Here is a 15,603-nt window from a genome sequence, read left to right as displayed (position 1 = left end):
ACAGCCACAGAGTTAATATACATGTGATTAAATGTCAACATTTTGCTTACTTGTAATTGAGGAGGAGAGGTGGAGAATGAAAGACAGTAGAAAAGGCTATGATATAATGGTTATGGAAAGATGAGGAGAGAAGAAAGGAATGAGGAAAGAAGAGGGATGAAATAGGAATATGGAGAGGGGAGGACTGTAGATTCGAGAGACCAATGAGAAGAGAGGGATGAGATGAGCTAGAGGAGAGCATCATTAATAATCCCAATAATGACATGTAGATAAATATGTGTTTCTGTTCCTGGTACATCTATGGGTTTAGTGTGTGTTTGATAAATCTGGTTTAGTGTAGGCCTGGTTTAGTCTGAGTCTGTTTGTGATAGTAATTAATAGCAGTACATTTCTACTTATTCTTCTTTTTAGTCCTCTTGTCACACAGCCCTCCACCTGTTCAGGTGTGTCTACGCTGTTTCCATGGACACGGAATGCATGCGTCACCAGCATCTGTTCTGGTTAGCATTATCTGTTTCTCAATTGTAGTTTCTTCGATTAGCGAAGGTTGTTTGATAAAGTCCGTAAATCTCAAAAATTCACCAAACCTTCTACAAATGTTTTTCTTCACAAAGTTCAGAACGCGGAAATAGTTTGTGATTAAAACGTCATCGTCCAGCATGTCTGGCTAATGGTAGTGCGCTAGCCGCTGGTGTAGTCACACTAGGGTGTGGTCCCACCTCACTGTCTGTTAACTAGTTTTTCCGCTCTTCCTCAGTCTCTCGTTTTCTCTGGCTCGCTACGCTTCACTGAGCTCCAGACGCAGACTACAAACTCCGGTATGTTTCCACTCTGCTCGTGTTAATGTGATTTTAAAGTGTAAAACCAGCCAAGTGATGTGTGCACTGTAAAAAACAACAACATGATTATATAGATAATGGGCGAAACGTCTAAGTTAATGGAAATAACAGAATATTATCTCTAATGAATTTCTATTAATAAATCAACAGGTATTTTTATGGGGCTGCATTAAAAGTGGGAAAATCTCAGCTGTTTAAGTGATTTGGGTAAGTTAGTGATATAGAATGTTTTTTTTTTCCAGACGGAACTTCCTTCTTTGCATTAAACCCGCTTTCTACCGACTATCAGAATGGTGAGTTAACATCCCTAATCCTTTTCTGTCGGTGAAAAGAACTGTAAGGTTCCGTTTAATGTTAATGTTTAACTTTCCAGTTCGATTAATCAGCCTATTGTGAAGCTGCTATAGCAGGGTTATCCTTGAGACGGTTAATATAAATTCCATTCTAATAAAAAAAATACTTATATTGTGTGTCATTTAAACATTAACTCGACACATCAGTGTGTATTGACCCAGGTTAAGCGCGAATATAGACTATGCGGGAGTGACGGAATGGTCATAACATATTAGGTCAATACACGTTATTTTAGCCTCTATACTATGCGAGACCTGTACAGCATAGAATTTAAATCTTGTCACTGAAGGTTTCAACTTTCATCCCTTAGAAAACAGCCTTGTCGACTTCAGAGAGATTTCCGAATAAAAATCCAAAACCCGAAATTCCGTATGAGTTTGGTCGGGGTACACATTATAGTTACAGTTAAAAATATGTCCGCCTGGTCCACGCTACCTCCGTTACACATTTGTGCTGCTGCCTGGTTTCGAATCCAGCCCAATGAATTTTTAGCAAAGACGACCTGCTGTTTATCCTGTTACCTGTGCTAATAAAGCATATATGACCTGAAAATAGGTTTTTAAAAATACAATAATTAGGCCTAACAGTTCCCCAAGCTCGCCCATGTACTTAGTATTTTGCATTCAAGTAGTAATCCTAAATAGCAGCGAGCAAATTTGAAGTTATTGTGTTCATATAGTAAATTCTGGAAAAACTGGATGAGCATGTTTTTTGTGTGTTTGTGTAGCCTGGACAGTCAGGTACAGCAGTTCAGATTCTAGATTTTAGTTACCAGAAAGTTTATTGGAAATGGCCAAACAGGAGGCTGAATTTTTCAGAGATATAGGATCTAACCTCAATAACCGAAGAACAATGCAGTGCTACTGATCTGTCTGAGCATAGAGGCACGGAAAAGGATCTGGTTATTCCATTCCATTTTCAGTGAAACTGGTAATAACTACAGTTAAACTAAACTAGTAAGGGATGACTTTAAATGAAGCCTGTTAGCTCAGAGCTGTGCATCAGAGGGGCTGTGTTTGGAGAAGCCTGTATGAGTCATGAGTGTGGGCTGTTCTGTGGCCTGGGTGGGTCTCTTCTGTCTCTACTTCTCTATTGAGCTATACCCCCCCCTTCTTTCTTCCTTCCTCCATTCCATGTTGTCCAAGTTGGATGGTGTTTTTCGGACTGTTTATAAAATGTAGTCAGATTTTCTCGCTTTACACAGCACACCACACACACACATATATACACATACACACAAAGCCAGGGTGGAGTTGTTAACTCTGAAATGTGTGCATATGTGTGTAACCAGTACTTTGTGTGTTTACTTTTGTAATTAATCAGATGATCTCTTACAGAATCCTCCAGTAAGATTCCTGTTGGCACCAGTATTACTAAAGACTGGGACTTTATCCTGTCCACAGTTTACTGTGCTCTCTGCTGCTAGAGACTGTCAGAGAGGTCAGCCTGGGACTTTATCCTGTCCACAGTTTACTGTGCTCACTGCTGCTAGAGACTGTAGAGAGGTCAGCCTGGGACTTTATCCTGTCCACAGTTTACTGTGCTCTCTGCTGCTAGAGACTGTCAGAGAGGTCAGCCTGGGACTTTATCCTGTCCACAGTTTACTGTGCTCACTGCTGCTAGAGACTGTAGAGAGGTCAGCCTGGGACTTTATCCTGTCCACAGTTTACTGTGCTCTTTGCTGCTAGAGACTGTCAGAGAGGTCAGCCTGGGACTTTATCCTGTCCACAGTTTACTGTGCTCACTGCTGCTAGAGACTGTCAGAGAGGTTAGCCTGGGACTTTATCCTGTCCACAGTTTACTGTGCTCACTGCTGCTAGAGACTGTAGAGAGGTCAGCCTGGGACTTTATCCTGTCCACAGTTTACTGTGCTCTCTGCTGCTAGAGACTGTCAGAGAGGTTAGCCTGGGACTTTATCCTGTCCACAGTTTACTGTGCTCTCTGCTGCTAGAGACTGTCAGAGAGGTCAGCCTGGGAATTAATCCTGTCTGCTATTAGAGGGTATGTCTTCTGCTCTAGGAGTCCGGTTCTGGGACTGTGCTCTGGTCTCCGTAGTGACTAGGAAGGTGGGTGTGGCCCGGGTGCTAAAGCCTGAACTTCCTGGTTACTATGGAACATAGAAATATACAGCCTAGATGGAACTTGCCTTTCTATGGCTCCTTTCTCTATTTGTCTCTCTGGTTGACTCACTCAGCTACTCTGGAGAGTGCAGAAGGTTAGAGACCTGTGTCTCTTGTGTTGGAGGTTGTTTTCTCTATTGGGTTTTAAACAATATGAACTGTGTCGGAGGCTGATGTTCGTTTATTCCTCTGGGTGTGTCAGGGTAACCTTTCAATACAATTCACTTAGCTGTTTAACCTCTTCATTACATTAATTTAGCAGTTTAACCTCTTCATTACATTAATTTAGCTGTTTAACCTCTTCATTACATTAATTTAGCAGTTTAACCTCTTCATTACATTAATTTAGCAGTTTAACCTCTCAATGACATTTATTTGGCAGGCATGTATGTGACAGGGGGTGGGGGAAGAGTGGCTAACTTGTTGGACTGAGGGGTGACAGTAACCAGTTGTTGTGGTGATTTGAGTGTTTTTAGATTGTTGATACCTAGAAACATTACCCGGTTTTCCTCTCTTAACAACAACATTCCCAAAACCACAAAGATGACTTTACAGCACTGGCCTTAGACTGCTGTTGTAAACACACACACACCCACACTCTCTGTCATCCATGGATCAGTATTGATCATAGACTTTCATGAATATATCTGTCAATCTCCTCCTAAGTCAGAATAGACCAGGTGTAGTTCTGTCAATGTCAGTGTTATATTGGTAGTTGTATAATGGAAAATTAACTGTCAGTAGCAGTAAATCATTAATAATAGCCAGAGGTAGTTAATAATTGCTTAAAACCAAAACACTGTTGTCTTTTAGATATTGCATTATAAATGGCATAATTCTTGGCCAAATGTTTTGAATTGTCCTGGGGACTGCAAAAGATCTATGCAGAACCATACCTTTAACTATGTTAACCAGTCTGCTCTTGTCTGCTCTCTGATAGGCTGGTCGAGGCACTGTGAGGGCCAGTGTAAACTTCAATGCCAACCAGGATGCGGAGACGCTCTACAAGGCCATGAAAGGACTGGGTCAGTGTGTGTGTGGGTGTAACACAACTGTTGAAGTATGGGAGTAAGCATGGCACAGATGATTTGACTATGGTTGTTTCCATAGGAACGGATGAGGATTCCATCATGAACCTGTTGACGTCTCGTAGTAACGATCAGAGACAGAAGATCAAAGCTGCATACAAGACCCTGCATGGCAAGGTCAGAACATAACCAGAGTGCAACCAGATCACAGACATAAGAGAACTGCAACCACAATGCAACCTAAATACATCTCCAACCCTAACTCCTTTAAATAATCTCTCCTTTCCCTTCTCCAGGACCTTGTATCTGATCTGAAAGGTGAACTGGGGGGGAAGTTTGAGTCTCTGATCGTGGGTCTGATGGCCCCTCCCATCCTCTATGATGTGACCTCACTTCGGCATGCCATAAAGGTGTTTGACCCACTAGGCTTCCAATTCAAATTAGCCTGTATTGTTAAAAACAACCAGGTTTACGTTAGAAACCAGAAATTAGGAAGATGCATTGTAGGAGTTCAAAAGTGACTGTGTGAGGATGTCATAGTAATGATGTCATAGTGACTGTGTGAGGATGTCATAGTAATGATGTCATAGTGACTGTGTGAGGATGTCATAGTAATGATGTCATAGTGACTGTGTGAGGATGTCATAGTAATGATGTCATAGTGACTGTGTGAGGATGTCATAGTAATGATGTCATAGTGACTGTGTGATGTAAGTGACATTACGGTGATGTCTTGTGTAGGGGGCAGGCACTGATGAGAAGGTCCTAGTTGAGATCCTATCATCCAGAACCCCTCAGCAGATTAAGGACATCATCGCTGCCTATCGACAGGGTAACACACACCCACACTTACAGATTACTCAAAACATCATCGCTGCCTATCGACAGGGTAACACACATCCACACTTACAGATTACTCAAAACATCATCGCTGCCTATCGACAGGGTAACACACACCCTCACTTACAGATTACTCAAAACATCATCGCTGCCTATCGACAGGGTAACACACACCCTCACTTACAGATTACTCAAAACATCATCGCTGCCTATCGACAGGGTAACACACACCCTCACTTACAGATTACTCAAAACATCATCGCTGCCTATCGACAGGGTAACACACACCCTCACTTACAGATTACTCAAAACATCATCGCTGCCTATCGAAAGGGTAACACACATCCACACTTACAGATTACTCAAAACATCATCGCTGCCTATCGACAGGGTAACACACACCCTCACTTACAGATTACTCAAAACATCATCGCTGCCTATCGACAGGGTAACACACCCACACTTACAGATTACTCAAAAGGGGATACTTTGCTAATGTGGCTGATGTGAACTGGGTTGTCAGTTGTGTGGTTGGAGCAACAATGTTAAACAAGTGTGTGCGTGTTCCAGAGTATGATGCTGACCTGGAGAAGGACATAACTGGAGACACATCTGGTCACTTCGAAAGACTGCTGGTTATCCTGCTACAGGTTAGGGGTCAGATTTTAGAGGTCAAGGGTTATACAGTAAGGAAAATAGTGTGTTAGTGTCCACACAAGATCACACAATTTCAGGGACAGATATAGAAATTATAGATATGAAAGTTTAACATAGATATGTGCAAAATAGATGTGCTATCTCTACCCAGGCCAGCAGACAGCAGGGGGTGCAGGAGGGAAACATAGAGGCTGATGCACAGGTAAGTGCGTGTGTGCGCGTGTGCGCTTGTATTTGTGTGTGTGCCTCAGAGAATGTCCTTCTCTATTCATAATGACGTCTTTGTGTTCTGCTCAGGGGTGTGTGAGAGAGTGTGTGACGGTCATGTGTTTGTAAAATAACTCCTTACACAGGCTGTATGTGTATTCCAGTGTGTTCTGTATTCTTATTACCACGACTCACTGAGCCTAATTCTATGTCCAGATGTGCTGGTGCTTGTAGTGATTCTGAGGCAGATTGTGTTAGTAGGTGAGATGAATACCTGCCATCTAGTGGTCATGTTGGGTCACTACCGATATAATCAACACAATCTCCCCTGTCTGATGTCTGTTCATTGTACTAAATATGAAATTCGGTTACTGTTTTTACACGTACACCTTTAACACCAATTGACTAACCAAATTGGTGCACGTGCATGCGTGTGCATGTGTGCGTAGGCTCTGTTCAATGCAGGAGAGAAGAAGTTTGGGACAGATGAGGAACAGTTTATCACCATCCTCGGGAACAGGAGTGCTGCACATCTGAGAAAAGGTATGCATGCGTGTGCGTGCTGTTAATGTTTTCAACATAGATGCACACTGACATCAGCTTGTTTGCATGCGTGTTGCAGTGTTTGACGCATACATGAAGCTGGCGGGATACGAGATGGAGGAGAGCATTCAGAGAGAAACCTCTGGGAGCCTCAGAGACCTGCTGCTGGCTGTGGGTGAGACTGACACATTGGTCTCCAGAGCATTTCAGCAGGACAGTTAAAATAGATGTTGGAGTTTGTTACTGTATTATAATGGTGATAAAATCAGTCTCTCTCCCTTCCAGTTAAATGTGCTCGAAGTGTTCCTGCCTACTTTGCTGAAACCCTGTTCAATTCTTTGAAGGTAAGACACCTCAGGGTTCCAGACTTCCATACTTCTGATTTCACACCTGGATTTGCTCATCAAGGGCTTAATATTGACAGGTTGGAGGAGGAGCTCTGTTATAGAACACTTGGGACAGGTTGGAGGAGGGACTCTGTTATAGAACACTTGGGACAGGTTGGAGGAGGGGCTCTGTTATAGAACACTTGGGACAGGTTGGAGGAGGGGCTCTGTTATAGAACACTTGGGACAGGTTGGAGGAGGGGCTCTGTTATAGATCACTTGGGACAGGTTGGAGGAGGGGCTCTGTTATAGAACACTTGGGACAGGTTGGAGGAGGGGCTCTGTTATAGAACACTTGGGACAGGTTGGAGGAGGGGCTCTGTTATAGAACACTTGGGACAGGTTGGAGGAGGGGCTCTGTTATAGAACACTTGGGACAGGTTGGAGGAGGGGCTCTGTTATAGAACACTTGGGACAGGTTGGAGGAGGGGCTCTGTTATAGAACACTTGGGACAGGTTGGAGGAGGGGCTCTGTTATAGAACACTTGGGACAGGTTGGAGGAGGGGCTCTGTTATAGAACACTTGGGACAGGTTGGAGGAGGGGCTCTGTTATAGAACACTTGGGACAGGTTGGAGGAGGGGCTCTGTTATAGAACACTTGGGACAGGTTGGAGGAGGGGCTCTGTTATAGAACACTTGGGACAGGTTGGAGGAGGGGCTCTGTTATAGAACACTTGGGACAGGTTGGAGGAGGGGCTCTGTTATAGAACACTTGGGACAGGTTGGAGGAGGGGCTCTGTTATAGAACACTTGGGACAGGTTGGAGGAGGGGCTCTGTTATAGAACACTTGGGACAGGTTGGAGGAGGGGCTCTGTTATAGAACACTTGGGACAGGTTGGAGGAGGGGCTCTGTTATAGAACACTTGGGACAGGTTGGAGGAGGGGCTCTGTTATAGAACACTGCTGGAGGCCCCAAGATGGCAGTTTGAGGACCTTTCTACACTAGACATGTTTCCAGAATAAGGACCATTCTACACTAGACATGTTTCCAGAATAAGGATTATTCTACACTACACTAATGCGTGCGTGCGTGCGTGCGTGCAGGGTGCAGGTACTGATGATCAGACGTTGATCAGGGTGATGGTGAGTCGCAGTGAGGTGGACATGCTGGACATCAGAGCAAACTACAGACGTCTGTTTGCCTGTTCACTCTACTCATCCATTAAGGTGTGTCTGTCTCTGTCTCTGTGTCTCTGTCTGTTTGTGTCAGTGGTCAGTATTAAGAGTTTTTTGGCAAGGTAACCATTTGTAAAAATGTTGTCAAAATAAAGGAAAATAAGAGAAAATTAAGTAAAATATAACAAAAGGAGTGCTCTGAGTATACATTACTAACAGCAGTTTTTAAATAGAATAAAGTTATTTCAAATGCCCTAATTACCCCCAGGTCAATATTAAACGTGTTTTCTCAGTCAACTTACCTGGTAAAATATGGGATGAAAAGATTGGGACGGTATTATAGACTGCTTCACAGATGAGGTAGGGCAAAGATCTGTCCTCTTGCAATCACTCTGGAACATGGTCATCTTTGTCTCATCATATTTTGTCCAGGATTCTGCAGGCCGGTTTAGGGACGTTTAGCCAGTCGGCCCTCCCCGTTAGAGGCCAGTTTAGGGACGTTTAGACAGTCGGCCCTCCCCGTTAGAGGCCGGTTTAGGGACGTTTAGACAGTCGGCCCTCCCCGTTAGAGGCCGGTTTAGGGACGTTTAGCCAGTCGGCCCTCCCCGTTAGAGGCCGGTTTTGGGGCGTTTAGCCAGTCGGCCCTCCCCGTTAAAGGCCGGTTTAGGGACGTTTAGACAGTCGGCCCTCCCCGTTAAAGGCCGGTTTAGGGACGTTTAGCCAGTCGGCCCTCCCCGTTAGAGGCCGGTTTAGGGACGTTTAGACAGTTGGCCCTCCCCGTTAGAGGCCGGTTTAGGGATGTTTAGACACCACCTTCACAAATTCAGAGTTCCTGTTCTCTTAGACATAAACATTTTTCATATGGCGGGAATGTTAATCATCCACTACAGAGGTCTTACTGGGCCAGTCAGGCTGTTTGACATTGCTGAGCTCAGCTATATGTTAACAAATACTGTTGTTTTTGTTAAGCCTTATTTTTTCAGTTTTTGTTACCCCCATAATGGCTTCCTTCACTTTTTGGTTGTCATGTTGAAAAACCCCAATACCAAACTTGAAAGGGTTTTGTTTAGTAAAAAGCCTTGAATCTAGATCAGACATTGAATACTATCTTTTTCTCCCCCTCACATATGTGACTAAACAGAAACCAGAAACCTGACCTAAAATATATTATATATTATGGTTTGATTTAAAACCTTTAGAATATAGAGCTAAAACAAAAAATGCTTCACTGTCCCTGTAATTACACAAGGCAGCGAGTGTCTCTGATGTGGCCATACACCAGTCAGGAGGTTAAAGGTCTGCTCTATTTCCATCTCATTGTGTGGGAAGTGAGCACATATCCTGTCTTCTCTTGACAGCCAGATCTGTGATAGTCAAGGTTTGTCTTTGTTATGGATCACTCATTCTCTGTTAGGGCAAGGTAGCATTACAATTAGCTATTTTTATCTGTCCTCTTTCAAGTCTCCTTTTGCTTTCTCAATAAAATTCAAATGTTTTTTGGCATGACAATGTACATATACCCAAAGTGTTTTGGAAGTAAATCTCTGTTCCTTTCAACGACTTAATGTGTTTGTTCCAGGGTGATCCCTGTGGGTTATGGTTGGTAATTCTCTCTGTTTGTTCCAGGGTGATACCTCTGGGGACTACCGTAAGGCCCTCCTCCTGCTCTGTGGTGGAGATGATGCATAACCATGGCGATGACCACTGAGGAGGTGCTAACTACGCTGTGATTGCCCCCCCCCAGCTGTCAATCATTCATGAGTTGTGTTAATCAGTACAACATCTCAGCTGGTCCCTTTAATTCAGTCTGGGTCGTTAAATTTTTTTCATATCTCGTTCACTAAAGTCATTTTCTATAAATATAATTTACTAGTCATGTATTTACTTTACCAAGGTAACATTATGTATGTCCATTACTATACAAAACTCATATTTCAGATTACGTTTTTTAATACCTGAAATATAACAACCAAAGTGTTTTGAATACTTTTGGTAAGACTAAACCAAAGACTGGTTAATTATTAGGTAATTATGCATGGTGCATTAATAACAGGCTGTAGTAATGTCTCTTGAACAGTAGAGGGCAGAATCCATATATAGTTATTATCAGCAGGCCGAAGCAATGGAATACTTGTTCTTGCATGTAATCCCATTTTGTATGTAGAGCAACTGAATTAAATACTAATCTTTTATGAGAGAATTAGTTTTTCTTGTTGTTGCTGTTGTCTTACAGAACTGCCTTATCTGATAATCGTGTACTTGGCTGTGTGTGTGTGTGTGTGTGTGTGTGTGTGTGTGTGTGTGTGTGTGTGTGTGTGTGTGTGTGTGTGTGTGTGTGTGTGTGTGTGTGTGTGTGTTAGACGTCGTGTACTTGGCTGTGTGTGTGTGTGTGTTAGACGTCGTGTACTTGGCTGTGTGTGTGTGTGTGTGTGTGTGTGTGTGTGTGTGTGTGTGTGTTAGACGTCGTGTACTTGGCTGTGTGTGTGTGTGTGTGTGTGTGTGTGTGTGTGTGTGTGTGTGTTAGACGTCGTGTACTTGGCTGTGTGTGTGTGTGTGTGTGTGTGTGTGTGTGTTAGACGTCGTGTACTTGGCTGTGTGTGTGTGTGTGTGTGTGTGTGTGTGTGTTAGACGTCGTGTACTTGGCTGTGTGTGTGTGTGTGTGTGTGTGTTAGACGTCGTGTACTTGGCTGTGTGTGTGTGTGTGTGTGTGTTAGACGTCGTGTACTTGGCTGTGTGTGTGTGTGTGTGTGTGTGTGTGTGTGTGTTAGACGTCGTGTACTTGGCTGTGTGTGTGTGTGTGTGTGTGTGTGTGTGTGTGTGTGTTAGACGTCGTGTACTTGGCTGTGTGTGTGTGTGTGTGTGTGTGTGTGTGTGTGTGTGTGTGTGTAAGATGTTCTGGAATCAGAACTGAAGGTGTTTATTGAATAAGAATGAGTAGTGTAGCCATATATTAAGGTATTTGTGGGTATCATTCGAACCATCAATCTAATTTATAAAGCCCTTTTTATATTACCAGTTGTCACAAAGTGCTCATACAGATACACAAAAAGAGCAAGAAACAGCAAGTGCACAGATGCACAGTGGCCAGGAAAGGTTTTACCTAATAAGCTATAACCTAGGAAGAACCTAGAGAGGAACCAGACTCAGAGAAGTGGCCAGTCATCTTCTGGCTGTGCAACATGAGGAGGAGGATGGGACCTTTTTGGGCCACATCAGTTAGTTGGGGTCCAAGTGAGTTAGAAGTTGTGACGGTAAACATAAGATGGACTGATATTCCATTATTATAATAAGATGGACTGATATTCCATTATTATAATAAGATGGACTGATATTCCATGATTATAATAAGATGGACTGATATTCCATGATATTGGGGGAAAACTGTTAGTTCCACAATATCTCCACAATAACAGGAGCGCGTAGGACACGTTTATTTTTTCACATTTCTTTTATAAAGCCCTTTTTCAGCAGTTGTCACAAGGGGTTTTACAGGTTTTCCTGTTTATGACCGAAACAGGCTTTCTTGTTGTAATATTGCTATGGTGAACACCACCTTGTTTTACTTTTCTAAACCTAGAACGAGTCACAGTCTCAATGGAACCATTTCAAACCAAATAGAACAACAAGGAACCCATGCATCAAAACAGGACAGAGGAATGTCAGAGGAGGCTCAGAAGAATGTCAAAAGAATATAGCACAATCTATCTGTTCTGGGCGGATTTGGAGGAGGGGCTGGCCTGGACTGCATTGGCTGGGCTGGCATTCTCTGTAAAATAAAAGTTAATAAATAATTAGAAATTGGGAGGTTTTGAGTTCTTTTCAGAAATTAAATAACATGAGAAATTATTTTTAGTTCCGTAAATAATTGTTTAAATGTGTAATTCCCTGTTGATTGGTCAAAAATCCAACTAAAGAATAACATGTGAAACAGCATGTACTTCAGAAGTGTTACACGAGCTACTCATTAAGTAGCTCACATTCAACCTGTTGGAGAGACTGGATCTCCTCCATCTCCTCACTCCCTACCTCAGTTATGAAAGAAGCTGATCAAGAAGGTACAGATCTCCTGGAAGCTTCTCCAACAGAACTCATGTGCCAAGCGTGCCGCCTTGGTCTCCACCTGATCTGTTGGTCTTGGTGTGGTCTTGGTGGTGGGCTTCCCTGGCAGGGGCCTGGCTTGGCATGGTATGCTGGGAGTTTTGGGCTGGGCAGGGGCCTGTGCTGGTTTTTGCATGTCCTGACCAGTCTTCGGTGGTTTAGGAGTGGTGGTTTTGGGCCAGGAGGACAGGAAGGTCATCTGGACCTCATCAGAACCCTTCTTACACATTGGAGGTCTGGGGGATCATCAGTTAGTTTGTTATTATGACTAATATGTTATTCTGAAATGCCTGTCCTCTCCAAGACCTGTCCATCAACTCCATGCTCCCCCCTTCCAGAGTGGTTACCACAGGGACTGCAGTAACTAATCACAGTACTCACCTTGTCATGTCCAGACCACTGCAACACACTGGCAGGGCTTGCTGCTTCAATATTCATACCCCTTCACTTTCTCTACATTTTACTGTGTTAAACACTGAATATATAATTGATCAAAGGAAATCTACAAACCAACCTGATGATTTGTATTCTGAAAGCTGATTGGCTGTTTGATATGGTATATTTAAATAATAAGGTATGGTGGGATATGGCCAATATATCCCAGCTAGGCGCTATTCTCTCAAGTTCAGTCAGGTTGGATGGGGAACGTCGCTGCATAACCATTTTCAGGTCTCTCCGGAGATGTTTGATCGGTTCAAGTCTGGGCTCTAGCCGGGCCACTCAAATGACATTCACAGTCCCAAAGCCACTTCAGGAACCTACACCACACTCTACGATACTGAATGCATTAGAGCAGGTTTTCATCAAGGAGCTGTATGTACTTTGCTCTGTTCATCATCCCTTTGATCCTGACTAGTCTCAGTCTCTGCCACTGAAAAACATCCCCACAGCACTATGCTGCCACCACCATGCTTAACCGTAGGTATGGTATTGGACAGGTGATGAGCGATGCATGGATTCTTCCAGATGTGACGCTTGGCATTCAGGCCAAAATGTTCATTCTTGGTTTCATCAGAACAGAGAATCTTGTTTCTCATGGCCTGAGAGTCTTTTAGGATCCTTTTGGCAAAATGTACATTATACTAAGGCGTGGAGTCAGTCTAGCCACTCTACCATAAAGTCCTCATTGTTGAATTGCTGCATAAATAATTGAGGTCTGTCACAGTGATCATTCTTGATCACCTCCCTGACCTCCCGTCTCATCATGTCTCAGTTTGGCCGGGCGGCTAGCTCTAGGAAGAGTGTTGCTGGTTCCAACTTCCATTTAAGAATGATGGAGGCCAACACAATTCTGTGTCTGAGCTGTACGGCAATTCCTTTGACGTCATGGCTTGGTTTTTGTCAACTTATACAGACAGGGGCGTGCCTTTCCAAATCATGTCCAATCAACAGAATCTCACACAGGTGAATCTCAATCAAGTTGTAGAAACTTCTCAAGAATGATCAATGGAAACAGGACGCATCTTAGCTCAGTTCAGAGTGTCACAGCAATGGGTCTGTCCATGACAGATCAGTTTTGTGTTTTAAATAAGTTGGTTAAATAAAAAAAAAAACATGATTTTGCATTCTCGTTATGGGATATGGGTTTGTAGATCAATGCCATTTAATAAAATCCAGTATCACACAACAAAATGTGATTTTTTTTTAAATGTCTGAATATTTTCCAAAGCCACTGAATAATGAATCAATAATGCACCAGGGAGTGTGGTATGTGGTCAATAATGCACGAGGGGGTGTGGTATATGATCAATAAGGCACGAGGGGGTGTGGTATATGATCAATAAGGCACGAGGGGGTGTGGTATATGATCAATAAGGCACGAGGGGGTGTGGTATATGGTCAATAAGGCATGAGGGGGTGTGGTATATGGTCAATAAGGCACAAGGGGGTGTGGTATATGGTCAATAAGGCACGAGGGGGTGTGGTATATGGTCAATATAGCACGGGTAAGAGCCTTTTTTTAGGTGCAACATGCCATGATATATTGGCCAATTAACCCAAACATTTCCAGATGCCTAATTGCTATTATAAACCATTTACATACACAAATAGAGCAGTAAAAAGTGATGGGATGTCATCCCTGTGGTAAATGATGTAATATACCACCGCTAACAGCCAATCAACATTCAGGATTTTAAACATCCAGTTTGTAATATATTACCTGTATATGTGGGCTCCCTGGCAAGCATGGCTCAGTTTCCTCAATTCCCACATGATCTGGGTGAAGTAATGTCTGGGGTTGGAGTTGTAGGCTCGACACCTGTTCGGCTTCCCCTGGAAGTCACAGTAGTAGTAGCGAGGCTGGGGTGAAGGCTGTCCCTTACAAGACACCCTGAGCCGGGTGTAATCCCCAGCTCCAGATACCACCATGGTGCAGGAGTCACCACTCTTGGTACTGAAGTGGATTGGTTTGTCCCAGGTGCTCTGGACCGGTCGGTTGTGGTTGTTTTGGGTGTGGGACACGCCTACCGCCAGCATCAGTAGCAACATGCTCCTCAATCCAGATGTCATTATGACGGTGACCGTAGAAACAGCAATGTGTATGCGTGCAGAGGTGTGCTGGGAGCACCTGGTGTCCTGAACGAGCTTATAAAGACTTGTACCACAAAGACCGCTTTCAGATAGCACTAACCCCTCCCCAGACAAACACTAACCCCTCCCCAGACAAACACTAACCCTGCCATATGTCGGCGGCCAACCAGGTCACTCTGATGGATGAATAGAGGAGAGTGAGAGACCAGACTGAAATCCAACACTACTGTTGTTTGCTCCTTGGGGTTTCAGGTCGGGTGTTTTTGTAAAAGCACTTTGTGACAACTGCTGTTGTAAAAAGGGCTTTATGAATACATTTGATTGATTGATTGACCAGCAGACCAGAGGAAGAAACCAGCAGAGAAGAGGGAGAGAACAGCATAGGAGAGGAAGAAACCAGCAGAGAAGAGGGAGAGAACAGCATAGGAGAGGAAGAGACCAGGAGAGGGAGGAGAGGGATGGGTAATGTGGGAGAGGTACGGAAAAAATGTGAGACTGAAGGGAAGGAGAGACAGGAGAGATGAAAAGTGAGAGAGGGGAGAGCAGGAGAAACCGGGGAGACATGAGGAGGAGACATGAGGAGAAGACATGAGGAGACCAATTGCAGTAGTTTTAAAAGTGAAATGTATTCAAATTCTTGCTTGATGCAGGATTTCAGCTGCATAACAGTTCGGGGCCTCCTTTGTCATATTCTGTATTTCATTATGCACCCAATGATTGGGTATTAAAAGATCATTACAGGGAGGATTGGTGAGAGAGATACAGAGAGAGATACAGAGGGGGAGATGGAGGGGGAGATGAAAGAGAGACAGATGAGGAGACAGGGGGAGAGACAAAGAGAGAGAGACAGAGGGGGAGATGAAAGAGAGACAGAGGGGGAG

General features: G+C 43.7%; 2 protein-coding genes across 2 annotated transcripts; one reads left to right on the top strand and one right to left on the bottom strand.

Annotated features, from left to right (window-relative positions):
• Positions 1-692: 692 nt before the first annotated feature.
• anxa5b (annexin A5b) lies at positions 693-10,292 on the top strand. The gene is made up of 13 exons (XM_029118244.2): positions 693-818; positions 1,082-1,132; positions 4,254-4,338; positions 4,424-4,518; positions 4,638-4,751; positions 5,083-5,173; positions 5,752-5,831; positions 5,990-6,040; positions 6,495-6,588; positions 6,668-6,763; positions 6,874-6,932; positions 8,021-8,143; positions 9,719-10,292. Exons 2-13 carry the CDS (start codon positions 1,130-1,132, stop codon positions 9,779-9,781), a joined length of 954 nt encoding a protein of 317 aa, XP_028974077.1. The 5' UTR covers positions 693-818; positions 1,082-1,129; the 3' UTR covers positions 9,782-10,292.
• A 1,208-nt stretch (positions 10,293-11,500) lies between these two features.
• On the bottom strand, positions 11,501-14,733 carry fgfbp2b (fibroblast growth factor binding protein 2b). Its single transcript, XM_010866879.2, has 3 exons — positions 14,352-14,733; positions 12,119-12,426; positions 11,501-11,858 (listed from the first exon to the last, which is right to left on the bottom strand). The coding sequence occupies exons 1-2, from the start codon at positions 14,699-14,701 to the stop codon at positions 12,120-12,122; spliced, it is 657 nt and encodes a 218-aa protein (XP_010865181.1). The 5' UTR covers positions 14,702-14,733; the 3' UTR covers positions 11,501-11,858; position 12,119.
• Positions 14,734-15,603: the final 870 nt, after the last annotated feature.

This window comes from Esox lucius, chromosome 25 (assembly GCF_011004845.1).
Source record: "Esox lucius isolate fEsoLuc1 chromosome 25, fEsoLuc1.pri, whole genome shotgun sequence".
Taxonomy (NCBI): Eukaryota; Metazoa; Chordata; class Actinopteri; order Esociformes; family Esocidae; genus Esox; species Esox lucius.
Note: the sequence above shows the minus strand (reverse complement) of the source record. Positions and strands in the feature narration are given on the sequence as shown.